Source organism: Aquarana catesbeiana, linkage group LG02 (genome assembly GCF_042186555.1).
Source record: "Aquarana catesbeiana isolate 2022-GZ linkage group LG02, ASM4218655v1, whole genome shotgun sequence".
NCBI classification, from domain to species: domain Eukaryota; kingdom Metazoa; phylum Chordata; class Amphibia; order Anura; family Ranidae; genus Aquarana; species Aquarana catesbeiana.
The window spans coordinates 393,536,818-393,555,050 of NC_133325.1; the positions used below are offsets into that span (position 1 = coordinate 393,536,818).

Sequence of the window (18,233 nt, forward strand, 5' to 3'; positions counted from 1 at the left end):
TACAAAATCCCTGATTTTGTGCAAGTGTAAGAACAGATGCTGGTTTGAAGCCAAAGGGTAGTCACACCAAATATTGGTTTGATTTAGCTTTTTCTTCCGTTTACTCACTTTGATTTTTCTAAACTGATAAAAAAATTAACAATTAAAATATATATTTCTTTAAGCATTGTCACTTTCCAGCATTTATTCACAAATGCCTAAAACATTTTTTAAGTGATCACATAATCCCTGTTCTCAGCTGCATAAGGGGCTTGAAGAGGTGAGGGTGGATAAACAGCAGCACATTGATCTTGCAGTGGGATCATGTCAGCACAAGTCTAATCATTGGAGGACAGGCAGACTGTTCTCTCTGTGCAGCCAGAAAACTGCCCACACTGAGATGAATGAGTACGCTGTCATGCCCAGTGTAGTCAGTTTGAAATAGGAAGACAGGGGGACTGGCAGGATCACCAGGTACTTCAGGCAAAGAAATCAATAGAAAGAGTGTGAGATTCTTTTAACACAAGTACATGGTACAACAGACACATATCAGGAATATTAAATGTTGGGGAAAGCAAATACAAGCGCACTTTTTTTGGAAAAAATACACTTTTTGAATTAGAAAATAACACAACAGTAAAGTTAGCCCAATTTTTTTTTTATATTGTGAAAGATAATGTTACGCTGAGTAAACTGATACCCAACATGTCACGCTTCAAAACTGCCCACACTGAGATGAATGAATACGCTGTCATGCCCAGTGTGGTCAGTTTTGAAATAGGAAGACAGGGGGACTGGCAGGATCACCAAGTATTTCAGGCATAAAAAATCAATAGAAAGAGTGTGGGATACTTTTAACACAAGTACATGGTACAACAGACACATATCAGGAATATAAAATGTTGGGGAAAGCAAATATTTGAGTGAAGCGACACAGCTCAACAATTAGTGCTTAGGTGTACGACAACAGCCTCTATTCACCTATATGGTGGATGAAGACATTGTGCCTCAGGTCGGTACTGTAGTACACTGCAGTAGATTCAGCATGAAGAGAAGTTTGTCTCTATGTCTATAAAGTTCCAACCTGCACTTTGTGTAACTTTAATACTATTTACCATAGAGAAATGGATACCATACTCTGTTAGATTGCATTAGAGCACTGTTTATCAAGCTGTGTCTCTATATACTGGTCGTTGTCTTTCTAAAACAGTTGTCCACTCTTAGGGTCGGTTCACACTGGGACGACTTGGGATCCGACTTGTACGCCCTCAAGTCGCCCCAGAAAGAGATTCACATTTAAGTGAATGGGAGCGTCTTAATAGACACTACTGAAGTCGCTCCGACTTCAGAGCGTACTCCCTGTACTACTTTGATCCGACTTTGATCCGACTTCAGCCTATTGACTATCATTGAAGTCGGATCGCCGTCTCGCATGATCCGACTTCGGCATGCGACTTGTGCTCAGATGATCTTGAGGGGGAACTCCGCGCCAAATTTTAAATAAAATTCCGGCATGGGTTCCCCCTCCAAGAGCATACCAGGCCCTTGGGTCTGGTATGGACCTTGAGGGGAACCCCCTACGCCGAAAAGGCGGCGTGGGGGGTCCCCCAATCCATACCAGACCCTTATCCGAGCACGCAGCCCGGCCGGACAGGAATGGGGGTGGGGGACAAGCCAGCGCCCCCCCCCATCCTGAACCGTACCAGGCCGCATGCCCTCAACATGGGGGGGTTGGTGCCTTGGGGAAGGGGGGCGCGCTGCGGCCCCCCCACCCCAAAGCACCTTGTCCCCATGTTGATGAGGACAAGGGCCTCTTCCCGACAACCCTGGCCGTTGGTTGTCGGGGTCTGTGGGCTTATCGGAATCCGGGAGCCCCCTTTAATAAGAGGGCCCCCAGATCCCGGCCCCCCACCCTATGTGAATGAGTATGGGGTACATCGAACCCCTACCCATTCACCTAGGGAAAGTGTCAATTTAAAAAAAAACACTACACAGATTTTTAAAGTAATTTATTAGACAGCTCCGGGGGTCTTCTTCCGACTTCGGGATCTCTCCGGTTCTTCTCCGCGCTCTCCGGGTCTTCTGCCGGGCTCCTCCGCTATTTTCTTCTCTTTTGCCGCTCTTTTGCTATAGCGAAGGAGCCCGATCTTCAATCTTCTGCCTTCTGCCCTCTTCTCCTGATGTTGACACGACGCTCTCTGGGGCTCTCTGGGGCTGGTGACCATGCCCCCTTATGCCGTCACAGTCCCTGGGCATGCTGGGACTGTGACGTTTTAGGGGGCGTGGTCATCACCCAATGACCATGCCCCCTTATGCAGTCATAGTCCCAGCATGCCCAGGGACTGTGACGGCATAAGGGGGCGGGGTCACCGCTTATATAAGTCAGAGCGGAGCGCACAGAGAGCATTCTAGCCGGAGAGAGCGTCGTGTCAACATCAGAAGAAGAGGAGAGGGCAGAAGACGGAAGACCGGGCTCCTCCGCTTTAGCAAAAGAGCGGCAGAAGAGAGCGGAGAAGCCCGGAGGAAGATCCGGAGAGCGTGGAGAAGAACCGGAGAGACCCCCGAAGTCGGAAGAAGACCCCCGGAGCTGTCTAATAAAATACTTTAAAAATCTATGTAGTGTTTTTTTTTAAATTGACACTTTTTCCCTAGGTGAATGGGTAGGGGTACGATGTACCCCATACTCATTCACATAGGGTGGGGGCTTATTAAAGGGGGCTCCCGGATTCTGATAAGCCCTCCGCCCGCAGACCCCGACAACCAACGGCCAGGGTTGTCGGGAAGAGGCCCTTGTCCTCATCAACATGGGGACAAGGTGCTTTGGGGGGGGGGCCCGCAACGCGCCCCCTCCCCCAAGGCACTAACCCCCCATGTTGAGGGCATGCGGCCTGGTACGGTTCAGGAGGGGGGGGGCGCTCGCTCGTTCCCACTCCCATTCCTGTCCGGCCGGGCTGCGTGCTCGGATAAGGGTCTGGTATGGATTGGGCGTAGGGGGTTCCCCTCAAGGTCCATACCAGACCCAAGGGCCTGGTATGCTCCTGGAGGGGGAACCCATGCCGGTTTTTTATTTAAAATTTGGCGCAGAGTTCCCCCTAAAGATTCATACCAAACACAGTGGCGGGGATCCAAGTCGGATCCCCGTTCATTGAAAGTCGGACACATGTCGCAGGGCAAAGTCGGATCCACAAGTCGCATTGAAGTCGCGTTGCAAAGTCGCGTTGAAGTCGTGTTGCCCCTGTGTGAATCGAGCCTCATTTTTTGCCTATAAATAACAATTAAACATTTCCTTTTTTACAATTAATCTGTCCTGCCTTGACCTGAAATTATACTGGTGTCATTATTTCATGTATTTATTTTGTAGGGCTATTATTATTCTGGTGTCCCAAGTCATGCCTCTCTGTGCCTTCTTTTTTGTTATTTGTTCACCGGCTGTAAGTATATATTTATTTTTGCCATTTTTACCTCTAGGGTACATACGGGTGAGATGCACTTCTCTGCTATTTACTCTGTTTAACATACAGTACAGTTAGGTCCATATATATTTGGACATGGGCACAATTTTCATACTTTTGGCTCTGTATCCAGCCAGAATAAGATTAAAATGAAACAATCCAAAAAAATTTCAAGTGCAGACTTTCAGCTTTAATTCAAGGGGTTGAACATATATATATCAAGTACACATTTTAGGAACTGCAGCCATTTTTATACACAATCCCTACATTTTCAGGGGCTCAAATGTAATTGGACAAATTAATATAATCATAAATAAAATGTACATTTTTAATATTTCGTGGGGAAACCTTTACTGGCAATGACTGCCTGAAGTCTGGAACCCATGGACATTACCAATGACTGTGTTTCCTCCTTTCTGATGCTTTGCTAGGCTCTAACTGCAGCTGTCTTCAGTTGTTCTTTGTTTGTGGGTCTGTCTGCCTTTCGTTTTGCATTCAGCAAGTGAAATGCATGCTCAATTGGGTTGAGATTAGGTGATTAACCACTTAAGGGCCGAGCCTCTTTCTGATTTGTTGTTTACAAACATTTGACATTTATTTTTCGAACACCCTAGAGAATAAAATGGCAGTCGTTGCAATACTTTCTGTCACACCGTATTTGCGCAGCGATCTTACAAGCGCACTTTTTTTGGAAAAAATACACTTTTTTGAATTAAAAAATAAGACAACAGTAAAGTTAGCCCGATTTTTTTTTATATTGTGAAAGATAATGTTACACTGAGTAAATTGATACCCAACATGTCACGCTTCAAAATTGCGCCCGCTCTTGGAATGGCGACAAACTTTTACCCTTAAAAATCTCCATAGGCGACATTTAAAAAATTCTACAGGATGGATATTTTGAGTTACAGAGGAGGTCTAGGGCTAGAATTAATTCTCTAGCTCTACCGATCGCGGCGATACCTCACATGTGTTGTTTGAACACTGTTTTCATATGCGGACGCTACTCACGTATGTGTTCGCTTCCGCACGCGAGCTCGTCGGGACGGGGCGTGTTTAAAAAAAAATTTTTTTCTTATTTATTTTACCTTTTATTTTTAGGAAAACAGAAAAAACTGCGCTATATATAAAAAATGTGAAAAATTATTATATGCAGTAAACACACACATATGACAATGATGTCAAATCAGTATAATAGATTACTAGCAAAGTTCGTTAGTGTAAAGGAAACAAAAAGAGTCCCCTGATAATTCTCCATGAGAATCTAATGAAAAATGGAAAGCAAGTACACCATGCAAAGTGAGCCTCCACCACCAAACGTATGCGCTTACCAGATGGGAAACGCAAATAAGCACATCTCAGGGTAGCCTCCAGGTAGAGCTGCAGGACAGTGGAGACAATCCTCTAGACACCCCTATGGATGGTGAGCATATGAGCTAGATCACGGTATGCTGTCTACGATCTCCCGCTGTGCAGCGTAGCTCCGACCAACCAGCAATCCAAATTATAAACATGCAAGTGGAAGAAGATGGAAAAAGTGGAAGAAGGGCAGTAAAGGAGCAAACGCCGGGCATTTGCTCCTTTACTACTGATGTTTTGTAAGTGTTTTTACCTCATTTTAAATAAATTTTTATATCGGAATTACACTATGGCTGCCCTTCTTCCACTTGCATGTTTATAATTTGGATTGCTGGTTGGTTGGAGCCACGCTGCACAGCGAGAGATCGTAGACAGCATACCGTGATCTAGCTCATATGCTCACCATCCATAGCAGTATCTAGAGGATTGTCTCCACTGCAGCTCTACCTGGAGGCTACCCTAAGATGTGCTTATTTGCGTTTCCCATCTGGTAAGCGCATACGTTTGGTGGTGGAGGCTCACTTTGATGGTGTACTTGCTTTCCATTTTTCATTAGAATCTCACGGAGAATTATCAGGGGACTCTTTTTGTTTCCTTTACACTAACGAACTTTGCTAGTAATCTATTATACTGATTTGACATCATTGTCATATGTGCGTGTTTACTGCACATAATAATTTTTCACATTTTTATATATAGCGCAGTTTTTTCTGTTTTCCTGTCTGTCGTGATTTTTTCACGTTTGAACTGCTTCTTAGTGGAGGGTTTTTTTATGATAGCGCGGTGATTTTTTGCTTGTTCTGTTTACCTTTTATTTTTACACTGTTTTTTTTTTTTTTTTAAATTGTCACTTTTATTACTATTACAAGGAATGTAAAAATCCCTTGTAATAGAAAAAAGCATGACAGCACCTCTTAAATATGAGATCTGGGGTCAAAAAGACCTCAGATCTCATATTTACACTAAAATGCAATAAGAAAAAAAACAAAAAAACAATATGTCATTTAAAAGAAATCATTTACAAAAATGGCCCTTTAAGAACTGTGGGCGGAAGTGACGTTTTGACGTCGCTTCCGACCAGCAATTGTATGGAGACGGGTGAGGGCCATCTTCCCCTCACTCATCTCCATACCAAGTAGGAGACAAGACCCGATCGCCTCCACCGCTGCCGACGGCTCCGGTAAACGGCGGAGGGCATCGGATCGCGGCGGGAGGGGGGCCCCTCTCCCACTGTTGATAAAAGTGATCTTGCGGTGAATCCGCTACAGAGACCACTTTTATCTTGTAGTGGACCGCCCGCTGAAGAAGAGGATACCGGGGTTATGGCAGCTAGCTGCTGCCATAACAACGATATCCTCCTTCAAACCACCAACATAAAACTGTGGCAGGCGGTCCGTAAGTGGTTAACTCGGCCATTGCAGAATATTCCACTTCTTTTCCTTCAAAAGCCCATGTGTTGCTTTTGAAGTGTGTTTTGGATCATTGTCCATCTGTACCGTGAAGCACCGTCCAATCAACTTTGCTGCATTTGGCTGAATCTGGGCTGACAGTATATCTCTAAACACTGCAGAATTCATCCAGCTGCTTCTGTCTTCTGTCACATTATCAATAAACACCAATGACCCGGTGCCACTGGAAGACAAGCATGCCCATGCCATCACACTGCCTCCACCATGTTTTACAGACGATGTGTGCTTTGGATCATGAGCTGTTCCAAGCCTTCTCCACACTTTTTTCTTCCCATCGTTCTGGTACAGATTCATCTTAGTTTCATGCGTCCAAAGAATGCTTTTCCAGAACTGATCTGGCTTTTTTAGATATGTTTTGGCAAAGTCTAATCTGGTGTTCCTATTCTTCAGGCTTATAAATAGTTTGCATCTTGTGGTGAACCCTTTGTATTTGCTCTCGTGAAGTCTTCTCTTGATTATAGACTTTTGACAATGATACGCCCACCTCCTGGATGTTGTGAATGGGTTTTTCTTTACCATAGAGAGTCCAGGCCTTTTCATGTTGCTCAGCTCGCCAGTGTGTTCTTCTTTCCTCAGAATGTACCAAACTGTTGATTTGGCACTCCTAATGTTGCTGCTATATCTCTGATGGATGTTTTATTTTTGAAGCCTTACAATGGCCTGTTTCACTTGCATGGACAGCTCCTTTGAACACATGATGTAGGTTCACAGCAGCAATAGATTCCAAATGCAAATACCTACTTAGAATCAACTTCAGTACTTTTACCTGCTTAATTGATGATGAAATAATGAAGGATTAGCCCACACCTGGCCATGAAACAGCTTTTGATTCAATTGTTCAATTACTTTTGGTCCCTTGAAAAAGGGGTGTGTGTGTGTGTGTGTGTGTGTGGAGGGGGGGGTATTCTTAAGAGCTGTAATTCTTAAACCCTTCCTCTGATTTGGATATACATACCCTCAAATTAAACCTGAGAGTGTGCACTTTCAGTCCATATCCATTATATAACTATAGCTTGAATATATTTTGGTAAATACCTGAAAAAGTAAAATTGTGCCTGTGTCCAAATATATATGGATCTAACTGTATGTAACATACTGTATACTGCTGTAAAATTGATGATGTTGAACTGATCATTCTGTTGTGTATTTACTGTAAAAATATTTGTATGGTCCTTCCTTGGATGCTATTAAAAAAAAAAAAAAAACACACACACAACTCTGTTCAGTTTATTTAGGGCAGCAATTTCTTTTGTTTACAAACGTTTTTTATTTATTTTTATTTTTTTTTGAAGAAGGTAAAATAAAAGAAAATTAAAAAAAAATCTTACAATTATGTAACAGTGTACATCATATAAATGATATCCAAAGAATGACATAAAAAAATAGAAATAAAGAACAATCCGAAGCATACAGTAAAAATATCATAGATAGGGTACATACAAAGGTATCAAGCTGTTAAGACATACCAGCAACCCTGATAGGGCAGCAATTTCAAGGTTCTTGAGGGAACAGTTTATGACACTGTTGGGGGTAGCTTTTAGTTAAAAAACTGAAAGAAGAAAAGAGTAGTTGAGGACTAATTTGGGAAGAAGAAGAGGAGAGAGAATGCAGAGAGGTTCAGTTCAGATGGGACCTATTCTATATTTCTACTGAATATGTCTGTGTATATGTATATACTGATACCTACTACTTTTTGAGTCAAAGTTCATGCTTTGCTGTTTCCTCCTTTCATGCTGGGTGTCTTACTTATCTGAGTATGTTGACATAACATATACAGTACGTTTTTAGGAAGCTTCATTACACTAGTAGTCGCCAAACTTTCTAACCTCACGGACCACTAAACTCACAATTTTGAATCCCACGGACCACTAACGTGAATTTTACATGCCTTATACATACAATGCTCCGGCTCTCTGCCCCTCTCCCCCTGGCTCACACTGCTGCCTTATACACACAATGCTTCGGCTCCCTACAACCCTCTGGCTTCCGCACTCTGCATCACACTGCTGCCTTACTCATCATTGGATCTCACCTCCTTATCCAGCCATGTGCTTGAGCTCAGTGCCCCCTCCTACAGTCTGTGATCAGCACTGCCATTGGAAGTCCCCTCCTTCTTCACCTCCCCCTCTCTGTACCACTCCTGGTGCTTCCCTCTGAGTTCACAGGAGCTGTACCTACAGAGGAGGCATTGAGTATTGACTGTCAGCTCTCATTGAGAACAACACTGGAAACAACATTGGGCAGTATACATCTGCCATGATGTTGATTTGCAGCAGAACCCCTGGGGACTAACAACATTTTCTCGTGGATGATCAGTGGTCCACAGACCACTGGTTGATCACCGCTGCATTAGACTACAGGGAAATGCAGATGTTTTGCTGTAGTCATGACACAGTCTAATTCTTTTAATTTCTTTAAAGATTATTGCAATGATATGGAGGAAGAGCAGTTATTACTAATCAGAAGTTACCATTAAAGTGTCACTAAACCCACATCATAATAAAACTATGAATAAATGGTGTATTACATGGTGTTCAAACTCGCTCAGTTACTATGAGATTAGTTTTCTGTATTCTGCAAAAAAAAATGGTTGATCCTGCTGCTCTCTATACCCCCTTCTGTCCCCAATTCAGGTAGGGATTTTGTAGCTGTGGGGGCAACTTTGCACATGCTCAGTTTTCAGTGAGTTTCTATCCTGAGCATTTCCTCCCTATCTGAGCAGCCCATGTGACTATAGAGTCACACATGTGCATGTGAGTGTATACACAGTGGTAAATGACAGCCAACTCCCTCCCTACTCCTCCATGCCCACTAACCAGCTAGATACAATGGAGACGGGATATTACATGTTGAATAATGGTGACTTCACCAGGGGTGTGGCAGCCTGTGACTGGCAGAAATCCGCTCACACCATGTTATTTCCACAAAATAATAAAGATTTAATTCCAAATATATATTTGTGTAGCGCCCTACTCCTATTGAGCAGATGCAGTTTTTAAAAAAATTTAAATTAGTTGAAGCTACAGTTTAGGCTCAACTTATTATTGCCTAAATTTTATGGTTTCTGTGTCAGATTGGCTGGACTATGAAGATTTCCATCTAACCATGGGTGGTGCTGTCATCATTGGTGGATCGGGAAATACAGTCTGGTCAAACACATTGACTACTCGTTGCTCAGAGGCTTTTCGGTGGGAGTGGTTCACACACCGGACATTTCCGGGTAGGGGTATTTAAGGCACAGACGCCATCTTTGTGGTTTTGTTTGTTTTGCTATCGGTTGGTCCACGCTTCCTGACCGCCCGGGCTCGGGGGTGGGGTGGCGCTCACCACCTCATGGCCCTCCTTGCCTGGGAGACTACGAATTCTTAAAGTTCTGCCTTGAGCTTGGCAGACCTAAGGCCTAGCTACTAAAGCAAGGATCAGAGTCTTGGTGGCCTATGGGTCGGCATGATGGTCTCTTTGCTGTCAGGCCTGCGGGAAGAAGCAAGGAACTGCAGTAACCAGGGGAGGACTCTTTGGGAGAGGACCGAGCTTAAGGCTCTTCTCAATATGGTATCTTGAGAAGAGCCTGGGAACTCAGAGACGCATCTTGGATTAGTACCACAGTCAGTTCTTTCAAGACTGTACGGTCTGTGGCAGAGACTGTTTATAGCATCCACAATTTGTTCACCCAGAATCATAAGGTCTGTGGCAGAGACTGTGTTCGAGCATTGCATCGGTTGCTAGGTCAGTGAGAGGGGCCTATCTGGTGATTGCTGAATCCAGCTGTGGAAGTGTTATTCGCTGGATGTAGAAATTATCTCCAACCGCAACGTCTAAGGTACCTGAATCCCTTTTCACCCTCTGTCTTTCTATTGCGTATGATGTTACTAAATAAAACTTGGGAAGAAAAAAAAAAGGACTAAGTGTTGGAGCCAGTGTTTCAATTGAACGAGTGATGAGGACCCCTAGGATGGACACTGAAAAGAAGGTAATGGTAAGCCCGAAAGAAAATAATTAGCAGTTGCTTTGGGGTGAAGAGATTAAAGTAATAATCTGATACCTTGGCACCCGGGTAACGCTACATTTGTATGACAATTTAAAACAATTTATTGATATTAATTATTTTTACTTTCTAAGCCCTCGTTCACATTCAAAGTAGCATCATTGTGAACCAGGACTAAAGGCTGTTTTTTTTAACATGTGACCAGCAGCAGAGGACTAGAAGCTTCTCCTGTTTTTTTTTCCCAGCAGACAGGCTGGAAAATAGTTGGGTTGTGTGACAGCTGTATATCAAATATTAAAAAGGTACTTAGATGGGTTTTTTTTATTAAAATAACTACAGTGCCATTATCCACATACAGAAATAGAAGGGACAGTGTAAATTAAACAGTGTGTGTATTGTATCAATTTAAATGTGCCACTTGTTGTATATGTATTTTATGGTCACTGCAAAAAACATAATGTATAATATATATTCCCTGATATAGCATTCCTTCAATTCTGTATGTTCTCTTTTGTACAGGCTGTTTTCAATGGACTGCTTAGAGGCATTGGGAAGCCAGAGATTGGGGCATTGGCACTTACTGTAGGTTACGGCCTGAGTTTTACAGTTGGTGTACCCATCATGTTTCCATTGAAACTAGGTATACAAGGTAATTAAAAAGTAATTTTATTAATTCTATTACAATTTTACTGTAACTTGCAGCGTTATTTAAGTGACTTGAAACTGTAAACTGGTATTGCTCATGTTCTTTTGTTAACATTTGGTTTTACTGATCAGAACAAAACATTTAAAGTCACTCCCTGGTAAATGTAGAATGGCAATGCGAGGATACAGACCAACAACAATAAATGAGTATCCTTATTCCTTATTAAATTAATTGTACAGTAAAACCTTGGTTTGAGAGTAGCTTAGTTTCAGAGTGTTTTGCAAGACAAGCAAAATTTTGTAATAAATTTTGACTTGATATACAAGCAATGTCTTGATATAAGAGTAGTGTCATGTGACAACTGAGTATAAAAGAGAAGAGAGGCGCCTCTAAGTGTAGCAATATGGTTACATTTAATGAAGGTACAACATTTAGCAACTCACATGATTGAGAATTCAAAGAGGCACATCTAAGTATGCAGACATCCGGGCTAAAGATGTTCACATAGACCATCCTCCCCCACATCATCGACATTGTTCCTTCTACGCTGCGCTCCACGAGTGCTTCAAGCCTCGCTTTCAGAACGCTCTACTGCAGGGTAGTCTTCCTGGTCATGATTGCAGACTGACAGCGGTGAGAGCCGGCGGTTCGGAGGGTAGTCTATGTAGACAGCTTTACCCCGGATGCCTGCATATTTAGATGTGCCTTTTTTAATCAACCATGTGAGTTGCTAAATGTTGTACCTTCATTAAATGTAACCATATTGCTACACTTAGGCTCGGTTCACACAGGGGCGTGTTGACTCTGGCCGCGACTTTGCGAGGCGACCTGGACACGACCTGAGGGCGACACCACAGCGCGACTTGGGGCGACTTCAAGTCGCCTCCAGGACAGGCGACTTTCCAGTGGCCAATCAAACAACAATCAGCTCTGTGGGAGGGAGAGGGGAGGGAAGGGTTTGCTTGAGAAAACCATCTTTTCTTCCTGTATTGTTGCTTCAGTTAAGACACAATCTGACTTTGGAGGCGACTTCCATTGAAATCAATGGGTACAAGTCGCCTAGAAGTCGTATTGAAGTAGTACAGGAACCTTTTCTGAAGTCGGAGCGACTTCAGTAGCGTACATTAAGACGGCTCTCATTAACTTGAATGCAATTTCTGATGTCAAGCGACTTGGGGCGACTTGAGGTCTGACAAGTCGGATCCCAAGTCACGGTAGTGTGAACCGAGCCTTAGAGGCACCTCTCTTCTCTTTTATACCCTGTAGATCCTGCTGGATTTTGCTTCTAATCCCCTTGTTGAGGCTGCCATTTGTGGATGGACATTTTATGGTTCCACAACTATCACATTGCTGAAATCTTTTTATATGGACTATAAACTGAAGGACCTATGAATAAATGGTTGTGGAACTAATCATTTGAGTTTCCATTATTTCTTATGGGGAAATTCGCTTTTATATACAAGTGCTTTGGATTACAAGTATGTTTCTCGAACAAATTATGCTCGCAATCCAAGGTTTTACTGTAAACCCTTGCATATACCCAGTGAAGTGACTAGCCTCAGGTGATATACAGAGATAAAGCAAATCTGTCTACATAAGTTGTACCTGTTTATCTGCCATGATCTCTTCTCTACAGCCTTCTAAAGCAAACATTTTACATAGCATTTCTCACCCAGAAATGACTGAGAGAGGTTCCATAGCTCTCAGATTGAAAGAAACTAATCAAGTGTCTTGAATAGCATATTGGCTTCAAGAAAGACTCATTTACAGCTATAAAAGTGTGAATCCAACACTGACAATAGGAATTCTGAAGTTTATTTCCAGCCAAGAGTTGGTCAAGAATATAGATGTAGTGTAAGAACAGCATGTTTAACTTCAAAGAGAGGAAATCATGCATGACTCAGGACATGCAGTACTTTTCCTAAATGAGGCATCAACAGAATGTGCCATACAGCATTAATTGGATACATAGGGGTTTATTTACTAAAGCTAGAGAGTGCAAAATTAGTCACAATTCTGCATAGAAACAATCAGCCTCCAGGTTTTATTGCCAAAGCTTAATTATACAAGCTGAGGTTAGAAGCTGATTGGTTTCTATGCAGAAATGTGACTAATTTCTAGTTTTAGTAAATAAACCCCATAATGTCCTTCAAAAATTGATTGCACTAATGATCATTTTAATCAGTAAATTATTGTTTTCACTTAAAAGGACTAAATCGGTCTTGGTGAAAATCAGAATCCAACCAAATCAGTCTTTTTCACTTGGATTAAACATTTCCAAGTGAAAGATTGCTCATAAAAATGAAATCTATGGTCAATGGATCATTTATCACAATGCACAAGAAAAATGGACATTTAATGGACTGTGAAAATGTGGGATTTACTTGTTGTAGTCCAAATGAAGAGGTCATGCATGTTGTATTGGTATATTTTGTCTATTATGTATGTTATGTATTCAGAAATATAACTGGAAATTCCCTTTTTTAAATTATGAAAGTAAAGGTTAATATTTACTTTAACAGGTTTTTGGATTGGAATGATTTCTGGGTTTGCTTGTATTGATCTCTTCTTTTCCATGTATTTCTGGAAAGTAAACTGGAACCTTGTGACAGAAAAGGTATTTATATTTTATAATCTTTACATGGTATTTAGAGAGAATTTGTATTAGAGACCTTCCAGTCTCTTAAAGGATAAGTTCACCTTTTGGTAAAAAATAATAATGCACATATTTTTGCAGAAAAAAAGTATTTTTATTAACCCCCTCCCCCAAAGGGACCTGCAGAGCATTGCACCTGTGATCAGTGGAACATAACCTGGTGTAATGTCAGGCTCCTGCAGACAACCCCTACAACTTTCAGCCTGTAACTCTGTATGGGCTGTCTGTTTGAAAGCTGCAGAGCTTGGAATGAACTATGGAAGCACTCTTCAGCGGCCTCACAGTTTATTGAGAACCACAGGCTGCCTGCTTGCCTGGCCTGTCAGTTTAGGTGGATGGCCATGTCTTGGTAGGTTTGCAGTTGCGCCATATTCTTTCCATTTTTGGATGATGATGATGATGATAACATTGCTAGATGAGATATTCAAAGCCTGTGATATGTTTTTATAACCTAACCCTGCTTTAAACTTCTCCACAATTTCAACCCTGACCTGTCTGGTGTGTTTCTTGGCCTTCATGATGCTGTTTGTTAACTAAGGTTCTCTAACAAACCTCTGAGGGGGTTCACAGAACAGCTGTATTTATACTGAGATTGAATTATACACAGGTGGACTCTAGTTACTAATTACAGTAGGTGACTTCTGAAGGCAGTTGGCTCCACTAGATTTTAGTTAGGGGTATCAGAGTAAAGGTGGCTGAATACAAATGCATGCCACACTTTTCACATATTTATTTGTAAAAAAAAATTGAAAACCATTTATCATTTTCCTTCCACTCTACAATTATGTGCCACTTTGTGTTGGTCTATCACATAGAATCCCCAACAAAAAAATTTACATTTTTGGTTGTAACATGACAAAATGTAGAAAATTTCAAGGGGTATGAATACTTTTTCAAGGCACTGTATATAAGATAAATTCTTAGGGCAGTGTAAAAAAAAATTCATATATTTTGTAGAGTACGATAGGATAAATATATATGTGGCTTCAGCTTCATTGTATTTCTCCTATCAATGCTCTTTACAAATAAACAGGCTCAATAATTATTAAGCAAAACCCTGGCTGCATCCATTTTGTCTTCCTACAGTGACTTGTGTATGTTTCAGCAGTGCCCTGGATTACACTGTATAAATACAATTCCCGTATTGGCCGCTCTTATACATTTCATTTCAAAAGTAGTTTTGAATATTGTTAAATCTGCAGCTTGCATTAACATAATATCTGTAGATCCTGCAGTTAAGGTCCTTGCTCCTGTCTGCCAGTTGTTCTGATACTCTGTCCTCCTGACATGTGCACTTCCAGTGGTGACCATAATCAGCCATGCCAATGCTCACTGTGCAAGCATGGTTCACTGCTGTCACCATAAGGAAACTTGCCTTCAGAAACACAATACAGCCATTGATAGAGTGTATGCATGTATACAGGAAGAAACTGCAAAGAAACTTAAGGAGATCAACAGCACTGTAATGCAAAAATGAGTGAAAAAAAGAAATAAAATTAAATTATTAAGTAATTATATATCCAGCACTATAACTGCAATCTGTATTAACTTAGAGGTCTATATATAAGAAAGTGTTGTGAATATCTCAGTATTTGAGCAAAAATCACAAATAATACCTGTAATGTTTGTAATATGTGTGAAATGTCAATTCATACTTGTTGCCCTTTGCAGGGCATCCTACTGACCTCTGTACACTACTCTACATCCTACTGACCTCAGTACACTGCCCTACATCCTACTGACCTCTCTACACTGCCCTACATACTACTGACCTCTGTACGCTGCCCTACATCCTACTGACCTCTGTACACTGCCCTACATCCTACTGACCTCTCTACACTGCCCTACATACTACTGACCTCTGTACGCTGCCCTACATCCTACTGACCTCTGTACACTGCCCTAAGTGCTACTGACCTCTGTACACTACTCTACATCCTACCGATCTCTGTACGCTGCCCTACATCCTACCGATCTCTGTACGCTGCCCCACATCCTACTGACCTCTGTACGCTGCCCTACATCCTACTGACCTCTGTACGCTGCCCTACATCCTACTGACCTCTGTACACTGCCCTACATACTACTGACCTCTGTACGCTGCCCTACATCCTATTGACCCTTGTACGCTGCCCTACATCCTACTGACCCCTGCACACTGCCCTACATCCTACTGACCTCTGTACGCTGCCCTACATCCTACTGACCCCTGCATACTGCCCTAAGTGCTACTGACCTCTGTACACTACTCTACATCCTACCGATCTCTGTACGCTCCCCTACATCCTACTGACCTCTGAACGCTGCCCTACATCCTATTGACCCTTGTACGCTGCCCTACATCCTACTGACCCCTGCACACTGCCCTAAGTGCTACTGACCTCTGTACACTACTCTACATCCGACCGATCTCTATACACTGCCCTACATCCTACTGACCTCTGTACGCTGCCCTACATCCTACTGACCTCTGTACGCTGCCCTACATCCTACTGACCTCTGTACGCTGCCCTACATACTACTGACCTCTGTATGCTGCCCTACATCCTACTGACCTCTGTACACTGCCCTACATACTACTGACCTCTGTACGCTGCCCTACATCCTACTGACCTCTGTACACTGCCCTACATACTACTGACCTCTGTACGCTGCCCTACATCCTACTGACCCCTGCACACTGCCCTACATCCTACTGACCTCTGTACGCTGCCCTACATCCTACTGACCCCTGCATACTGCCCTAAGTGCTACTGACCTCTGTACACTACTCTACATCCTACCGATCTCTGTACGCTCCCCTACATCCTATTGACCCTTGTACGCTGCCCTACATCCTATTGACCCTTGTACGCTGCCCTACATCCTACTGACCCCTGCACAGTGCCCTAAGTGCTACTGACCTCTGTACACTACTCTACATCCTACCGATCTCTGTACGCTGCCCTACATCCTACTGACCTCTGTACGCTGCCCTACATCCTATTGACCTCTGTACGCTGCCCTACATCCTACTGACCTCTGTACGCTGCCCTACATCCTATTGACCCTTGTACGCTGCCCTACATCCTACTGACCCCTGCACACTGCCCTAAGTGCTACTGACCTCTGTACACTACTCTACATCCTACCGATCTCTGTACGCTGCCCTACATCCTACCGATCTCTGTACACTGCCCTACATCCTACTGACCTCTGTACGCTGCCCTACATCCTACTGACCTCTGTACGCTGCCCTACATCCTACTGACCTCTGTACGCTGCCCTACATCCTACTGACTTCTGTACGCTGCCCTACATCCTACTGACCTCTGTACGCTGCCCTACATCCTACTGACCTCTGTAAGCTACTCTACATCCTACTGACCTCTGTACGCTACCCTACATCCTACTGCCCTAGCTACTAGTGCGCCCTGGACCCTGCCCTACATACTACTTACATTGGCCAGAAATTAGAGCAGCTAGCCAGGCCTGAAACTTGTCAAGAAAATCAGCCTGCAGTACCAGATGTTCTGCTTTCATAAAGAACTCCAGACTTGTAAGGGTTAACCAATTACTCCCCAGGCCTGAAATGTGAATGAAAGTGAATGCCAAGTTTCTCACTGAAGCTAATGTTTAAGGTAAATGTTGCAGAAAGGGAACAGATAAGTGTACTGCACTGAAACTCTTTACAGATCACTAAGGTCAGCGATGTATTTTTGTATTTGTAACATTGTATCATTATTGTACACACCTGAGCCTAAATCTCGATCCAGCTCTGTGCATTAGAGCAGAAGCTCTCTCCGATCACTCTCTCCTCATTGGCTCCAGCTGCTGTCAATTCCAGCCAGTGATGAAGGGGCGTGTCAGAGCTATACTCGGTGTGTCCCTATAGCAAGCAACTTTCTATGGTGGGCACTAGATGGGGGGGCGGGGGCAGGTGCACGGGGACCCGAGAAGAGAAGGATTGGGGCTGCTCTGTGCAAAACCATTACACAGAGCAGGTAAGTATGACATGTTTGTTATTTTAAAAAATAAAATGTGATCCTTTACAATCACTTGAAACAATCTGCTTCTAGCCACCACTTAATAGTGATGTTAGGAGGTAAGAGATCTGCTCTGCTTTGGGCTCGATGAGCAACTCCTCTTCCAAGGGCAGTAGCAAAGCAGAATGTATTCACAAAGCCAGGAGACTGAAGGCATATTGCTGGTTATAGGACTTCAGCAGTAGTGGCTGGTGTTTTTTTATGGGGGGGGGGGAGTGGCGCCAAACAACCACACCCCCCCCCAGGTGGCCGGCATTCCGGCACTTACCCCATCTAGGTGGCGGGCTGTGGGCAAGGTCTCTGGTATCCTCCAGTATGGCAGGCAGACCCCATCTAGGGTCTGAGGGCAGCGGCTCCGGTGTCCGCTCGTCCAGTGGCTTCCTCCATGCGTCTCCACTCTCTTCGTCCTAAGGATCGCCTGACGTTTTGGCCAATCAGGAAACGGGTTTCACGAGCCGCCTCCTAATTGGTGGCGAGGTGCGGGCAACGACTCCGGTGCCTGCTCCCTCACCGTCTTCCTCTATGGTTTCCACCGTACGTCTCCACTCTCTTCCTCCTAAGTACTAGGAATCCAATAGGATCGCCTGATGTTTTGGCCAATCAGGAAATGGGTTTCACGACCTGCCTTCACAACCTGCCTCCTAATTAGTGGGGAGGAAATT

General features: G+C 43.3%; 1 protein-coding gene across 1 annotated transcript in view; it reads left to right on the plus strand.

The window, feature by feature from the left end:
- LOC141128137 (multidrug and toxin extrusion protein 1-like) overlaps positions 1–18,233 on the plus strand; it is a 228,124-nt gene that overhangs the window by 190,271 nt on the left and 19,620 nt on the right. Inside the window, exons 13-15 of the mRNA XM_073615236.1 lie at positions 3,341–3,410; positions 10,764–10,893; positions 13,413–13,507. Coding sequence (XP_073471337.1) covers positions 3,341–3,410; positions 10,764–10,893; positions 13,413–13,507 — 295 coding nt within the window. The remainder of the gene's footprint in view (positions 1–3,340; positions 3,411–10,763; positions 10,894–13,412; positions 13,508–18,233) is intronic.